Raw genomic sequence first — 7,221 nt, forward strand, 5'->3', positions numbered from 1 at the left:
TGTGAACTTTGTACATTTTCATCTTAGATTTTGGTCTTACATTTAAACTTAGTTCTCCTTCCTTTTCCTGACATTCCTTGGAGGCAAGGCCCTCCTATCCAGTAGTATCCCTTGCTCCTCCTTACCTGTGTCATACATACAGTAACATGATTCCATGTCCACGTTCTTCATGGACTTTAACCCCCACAGGAATAGAGATTGCTCTTATGGTGAGACACTATTGTATTCCACTGTGTATCAATTTGGACCTCCTGGCTATCTCTATGTGGAAGCCCATCAACCCACGAATTTCCCTCTCTCCAGGTAGCTTACTTCTTTAAAGGAATCATAAAACAGAGCTGCTGCGTTGAAAGGACAGGAACATGGCTTGAGGTTCTGTCTTAGAGACACAGCCTCATGCCTACTTAATTATGTTCATTTATATTTATTGCAAGGAAAGATTCAAACCTCTTCTCCGGGATTCATACTTCTTGGGGATATAAGCTCCTGAACCCTGCCTCAAAAGTTCAACAGGTCGGAGGGTAGATTATCAGTGTCACTGGCATGACTGTGAACCCTTGAAGACACCATCAGTTTGATACCTGGGATTCTTTTACCATCCAGTATTATCCACCCTCCTGCAGCCCTCCTCTGCATGATCTTTGCTCTTTGGATGTTTGTCCTCCTGACCTCTGACGTTTCCCATTCCTTGTACTCTGTGCCTCCTGGAGACTGTGGAACAGTGTCAAGAACCTGAGATGTCTGGTTTGGGTTCCTCCTAGCAGGTGACTTTTAGCAGGTTCCATAATCTCCTTGGTCTTCAGCCTTAACAGGGATGCTCAGAGTGTGTATCTTGTCGAGCTCCTCTCAAGAGTGCTGTGATGTACTAAACAGGGCCAGCAGAGCACCTTAGTGCATGTAACTACCCCTTCACTTTGTCTCTTGGCCTGCGAGCTCTGAGTTCAGTATTAGACAAGCCTGTAAACAGGTTGACCCCGTTGCAGATTTAATAGTGATTCCTTGTGGGGAATGGTGGTAGGAAGGAGACATAGAGTAAGAGAACTATACTTCTCAGAGGCTGAAAGACACTCCCCAGAAGAAGCTGCGTTTTGAAGGGGAACGTGTGACCTGGATCCAGGCTTCAACTATGGAGGAGCTGCTTGACCTGAAAGCTCAGCACCCTGATGCCAAGCTGGTGGTGGGAAACACAGAGATAGGTAAGACTACATGGAGACCTTTGGGTACTGCCGGGCTCTTTCCGTCCCTGCTCTCTCTCCCTGAGCTTCCCCCTGCTCACTACTCATTCCTTTATTGGGTATTTAGGTATTCAGGGAACACGCTGAGAAGCTCAGTGCACATGGGCTCCCAAGTCATTGGCTTGGAAGTCAGTGAGGCCTGGTTCAATCCCTGCCTGAGCATCCTAAGAGAGGTTCCTGGTCTTCCGTTACTGTGTATGGAGTGAAATAGCTTTTCAGAGGGCTGCTTGGATAAGAGGTGTTATCCTCATACTTGCTGATTTTCTCCATGAACATCCACAGAGTACCAGCCGAGACCCTCCCCATCTCTGGGAAGAGTTATGGACACAAAGATCTAAGAGAAAAAGTTCCTTCCCTCACAGCTCTCCTGGTCTAAGAGGGATGGGGTCTTAAAGGGATGCTAAATGCAAAAAAGATGAAGCCCTGTAAGGATTCCTCACCTTGAGGAGCCCAGACAGTGATACTGGAGGTTGAAAGAGAGATTTGACGTTTTATATCTCATTGTCTTCTCTTGCTTGAATTTAAGGCTTTGGTGTTTTTGTTATTTTACCCTCCCCCTAACTATGGGTCCAAAACGGAAATGTGCTTTCTCCTAGCTGTGGATTTGAGCAAAATATGTGTGGCTAGTGAGATAGTTTGGTGGGGAAAAGATGTTAGCTACATCAGCCTGATGGCCTGAGTTCTATCCCCAGGACCCACGGCGGAAGGAGAGAACAAACTTCTGAAAGTTGCCCTCTGATACTACATGTACAACATGCACACGTGACATGCACACGCTTACACTGCACACGTGCACACATACACATAAATGATTTTATTTTTAAAGGTGGACATTCCCACACCTCAGTTTCACATCTATAAGCAGAAATCTACAGTCCCCTCCCAGGGCTATTAGGAATATCAAGTAAGTTAGAGCACAGTGTTTGGAAGAATTTTGGACATTCCTTAATATCTTGTGATTTCTAATGTCACTACACAATACTCACGCATTGCAGTGACTCTGAATTCTTTTTTTCTTTTTACTTGTTTTTGATAGAGAAAGACAGAGATTATGACTGGCCTAGTTCCTCCTCACCTGTTCTGTTTCCTAATCCAGAGCTCCCTCCTGGTGCTCAGTGAGATGCTAAACAAAGCCATTAGTCCCATGCACGATGCGGGGGGTGGGGGGACCACTAAGTTCTCTAACCCAAGTTTCTTATCCCCAAAGGCATTGAAATGAAATTTAAGAATATGCTATTTCCTCTGATCGTCTGCCCAGCCTGGATCCCTGAACTGAATTCAGTGGTGCATGGGCCTGAGGGTAAGGCTGCCATCTGCGTCCCCTGGAGCCCTCCTGGTACAGGGCAGGGGTGGTTTGAATAAGAGCAGTCTTCATCACCTTCCTTCCACTGAGCATGCGTGGTCATCTCTTGTAGGAGGGTGTAAGAATCTTGGTGTTGGTTGGTCCTGATGAGACATTTAATCATGTGAGGATGGGGCTAGAGCGATGGCTGTGAGAGTGTTTGTGTGCCCCTCCCCCTTTTAAGCCAGAACTTCACTTCCAGAGTGGTGTTTGTTGGGTTGAGAATCACTGATTATAGGAAAGTGTGTTGATTATGGAATCCAGAGGTATAGGCATCGTCCCGGCTCGTGCAGCATTAATTAAGTAGCTTCTCTGGGCCCTATAAAGAGGAGTCTTGCTTCAGCCTGGCTCCGTTTTGCAGGAGCAAGCAACCTATGAAAGGTCTTTCCAGCTAGGAGTGACTTTGTTTCCTGCATGCATCCCCAGGAATCTCCTTCGGAGCTTCTTGCCCCCTTAGCTTGGTGGAAAGTGTCCTGGCGGAGGAGATTGCTAAACTTCCAGAGCAAAAGACAGAGGTGTTCAGAGGCGTGATGGAGCAGCTGCGCTGGTTTGCCGGCAAGCAGGTCAAGTCCGTGGCGGTGAGTCCTTGGGTCAGCGGCGGAGAGGAGGGATGAACACCCACGTTTGAGATTAGCCCCTGGGAACTTCTCATGAAGACGGCCCATGCACAGCTGAGAAACACTCAGACTCCTCCCTCGAGGTTGGAGAGACAGTGTCCTATCTCCCTCTTCCTCAAGTTAGCCCAGGTTCTTAGGATGTGATATCTTATGAGAGATATCTTAGAGAGAAGCCAGACCTGGGAGGGGATGGACCCCCCTCAGAGTTTAGGGGAGAGCCAGAAGTACAGAGCCCCCTTCCAGAGGAGGGAAGGGTCCACTTGTTGGCCATTCTGTCAGCCTTCAGACCAATGCTGCTTCTAGTTTCAGACTGAGAAGCACACAGAGAGCGACACACACCTTGTTCCCAGTTCCCCTAATTGTGCTTCTGAGAAGGTGTTTTGTTCTGAGCTCGAACCACCTTTCCTCTTCCGTTCTGTGGTCGATCTGATTCTTGTCAAATTGCCAGGAAGTTCAGATCCAAAAAGAGCCAGCTATTCATCTAAACGTTGTCCTGTTTCCTTGATCTTTATCTTGAATTTCATTTTATTGACCCCTTACATCCCTTGTGATAACTCACCTCAATCCTTTTTGAAAAAAAAATATGTTGGGGAAGGGGAAATGATTCGCAAGAGCTACCTTCAGTTTACTGAGGCGTCTGGGCTTTTCAGAGCTAAGAACCCATCCCAAGTGTTTTGATTTTAGGTTTGTGTTTCCTTGGATGGCTATGACTCCCTGGGCTGCTGGGGGAGTCAGGTCCTTGGGGGTGCCTACCAGCACAGCTCTTACCTCCTGCCCTGCAGGAGGGGTCTGAGCAGCTCACTCACTCACTCACTCACTCACTCACTCACTCACTCACTCACTCTCTGCTTGCCCTCACCAGTCCATCGGAGGGAACATCATCACTGCCAGCCCCATCTCTGACCTCAACCCTGTGTTCATGGCCAGTGGAGCCAAGCTGACTCTGGTGTCTAGAGGTGAGCTGCCTGAGACGGGGATCCAGAAAGAGTGACTTGGGGGGAGGAAAGTCTTACTGCATGGGCCCTTTTCTAGAGAACGAAGCCCCAAATTCAGTGATCTCCAATGATTTAAGGTTTTTATTCACAGAAGTTGCAGAGAGATCAACCCAGGTTGCGGGGCTGAGAGAGTTAGGCATTGTCTCGCTTTTTGTTTCTTCTTTCGTAAATTCAATTTTTTAAAATTAGCATACAAAATAGCAGGTCTCCTTACAACATTTTCACACACTCTAGTTTGGTTGGGCCTCCCCTCTGTCTTCCTGTCCCCTATTCTGTCCTCACTGTACCCCTTTATCCCCAATATTTCCCCTCTTTATATAACTTAAACTTTACAGTTATCTTCCCTTAAAAGCCTTTTGACCCCCATCATGGGTCCCTTCCTAGTTTCCTGGCTTCTATCCATGGTCACCCATTCAAAGTACATATAGAAAATATTAGAAGCTAGGAGCTTCAGATGAGAGAGAAGTTGTAGTATTTGTCCTTCTGAGTCTGGTTTACCTCACTCGGTAGGATATTTTCCAATCCTATCCATTTTCTTGAACATTTTATAATTTCACTTTTCCTTCTGGCCAATTAGAATTGCATTTTCTCTGTGGGTCACAGTTTTGTTAACTGCTCATCTATTGATACATACCTAGGCTGATTCCTTTTCCTTGCTGTTGTGAATAGAGCAGCATTAAACATGGGCATCTAGGGACATAGATTCCTTTGGGGTTTTGTCCAGAAGGGATAGTATCCAGATATGGTAGCTTTATTCTTTTGAAACCTCCATATTGATTTCTATAGTCTTAGTAGGGGATTTCCAGTTGGACTGGCCATCTGAGAGTGTGCCAGGGCCCTGAGAGAAATGTTGTCTTCCAGAGAAACTTGCTAGAGAGTCACTACCCAAGATTTCTTATTACATATGCCACGCTACCCAAATTGTAAGAACACTTCTGAAATCTGAGTTCCCAGATGCCAGCTCATTAAGGACAATCCTCGTCAGCTCTTCTGGCAGAAGACGATGATGAGAACAGTGATACAAATCTCTCTTGCCTTTACTCTGACTTCACAACTCAGTGGCTTTGCATGACCTTGGCTATGGCGGGTCTATTTATACCATAGAATGACAGTCTACAGACCCGAGCTTTCTTCCCTCCAAATAGATGATTGTTAGACACTGACCAGCACACACTGTTTAAAGACCTCAGAAGGAGACTTGGTTCTCATTCTGCCACCTGCTTCCATTGACTGTGGTATCAGAGAGCATGAAGGGGAACTTGTCCCACTGATGGACTGTCCCCTGCTCGCAGTGTACCCCCCAGTCTCATCTGCGTGTTACTGTCATCATCTTGTCTGCCCATAGGTACCAGGAGAACTGTTCGGATGGATCATACCTTCTTCCCTGGCTACAGAAAGACTCTGCTCAGACCAGAGGAGATATTGCTGTCCATCGAGATCCCCTATAGCAAGGAGGTAAGACAGCGGAGTTTGCTTTAGGCTCTGTCCAAACTATACCAGTGTCATACTCCAGATAAGGAGCACAAAGACAGTCTCGGAACCTTATCAATATCCTTCAACTTTAACATGCGTGGTGGATCCTTCTTCACTGACTTTGCTTTTGAATCCTGCTGTTCCTGGACAAGAACTTGCAGGGCATGGACTGTGGAACTCAACAGTCAGGCATGGGATCCAGAGTGACTTGTCTCATCTTTCTTTTTCTTTCTTTCTTTCTTTCTTTTTTTTTTTTTCCGGAGTTGAGGACCGAACCCAGGGCCTTGCACTTTCTAGGCAAGCGCTCTACCACTGAGCCAAATCCCCAACCCCTTGTCTCACCTTTCTGAGGCCCCACATCCTCTCTGTAAAACCTACATCGGCACAGTACAACCTTCCATACAGACTACAGGGAAGGCTGAAGGACAGAGCTTATGCGGTTCCTGGTAGATGTATGAAGCCAATAGAGGTAATCAACCAGCAGTTCAGCACAGTTCCAAGAACATCTCCGATTGTTAGCTATTCCTGACCTGTGCCAGTGATATTATCTTCCCAAGGTGACATGTATAGGTCCTGCATGCAGAGTGAAAAGGCTACTGTGAGTAAAACAGCTAACTCACACCGACCTTGGATGTGTTCTAGCTGGCACTGCTGGACCTGGGCTCTATGAGCATCTTTTCTGAATCGTTTGCGCAGATGTGGCGCCTTGGGTGGCTTGGCTCAGTGTAGTTCTCCCCTCGGCAGCCACCAACTGAGAATATAGCCACATATCACGAAAATGTTCTGGGAGAGGCGGACAAGGCAGCTGCCAGGGTAACTACGGGTTACAGGGAGCGCATAGCCGATGTGTGCGCCTATGGATTTTGACCTCCTTAATGAGAATGCTAATTCAATCTGAGCAATTATGCCCCTGAGGCGGCCTCCTAATGATTTTCCAGATTGTGTTTATAGACTGTTTTGAGCAACGAGTCTCGGAATTTTGAATTTCACGAATCACTAATTCTTTTTTTTTTTAATTGAGTGGGGAAAGGGGGTAGAGTCGGGCTTCACATGGCCCGGCTTTTATTTCTCGGGTGTGGTTTTTAACAAAAGCTATCATTTGATAAAAGGAAGGAGACTTTATGCTATGAGCTAGACAGTTTTATCAAGAAAGGACACTATTACCCTGACAACCGGTGACACACATGGAACACTGTGTGCTTTAGAACAGTTCAAGCTCTGAGCAAGATGCTCCAGGTCATGCCAGCACCAAGAATCACGCCTGGGGGAGTCTGTGTGGCTCCTTCAGAGCAAAGGGCCTTTAGCATTAATTGAAATATGCAGGGCCAGGTTGGTCGCAAACCGGAAAACAGCACAATGCAGAGGGAGGATGTCGCATGGTTCTTTTCTGGAAAGTGACTCTTACTATCGCCCTCTTCATAGAGACAGACCTGGTTCAGCCCAGGAGAGAAGCGCGTTTCTAACAAAAAGCAGCACTTGTTTCACAGAGGGACGCAGGTTTACAGGAAGCAGGATGTCTCAATCTGCAGTGTACTGGTGGGAGGGAAGGCATACACCAT

At 46.8% G+C, this 7,221-nt stretch overlaps 1 protein-coding gene across 1 annotated transcript in view; it reads left to right on the forward strand.

The window, feature by feature from the left end:
• Xdh (xanthine dehydrogenase) overlaps positions 1-7,221 on the forward strand; it is a 61,704-nt gene that overhangs the window by 24,384 nt on the left and 30,099 nt on the right. Inside the window, exons 9-13 of the mRNA NM_017154.2 lie at positions 1,055-1,196; positions 2,443-2,535; positions 3,004-3,155; positions 4,057-4,150; positions 5,535-5,644. Coding sequence (NP_058850.2) covers positions 1,055-1,196; positions 2,443-2,535; positions 3,004-3,155; positions 4,057-4,150; positions 5,535-5,644 — 591 coding nt within the window. The remainder of the gene's footprint in view (positions 1-1,054; positions 1,197-2,442; positions 2,536-3,003; positions 3,156-4,056; positions 4,151-5,534; positions 5,645-7,221) is intronic.

Source organism: Rattus norvegicus, chromosome 6 (assembly GCF_036323735.1).
Source record: "Rattus norvegicus strain BN/NHsdMcwi chromosome 6, GRCr8, whole genome shotgun sequence".
NCBI lineage: Eukaryota > Metazoa > Chordata > Mammalia > Rodentia > Muridae > Rattus > Rattus norvegicus.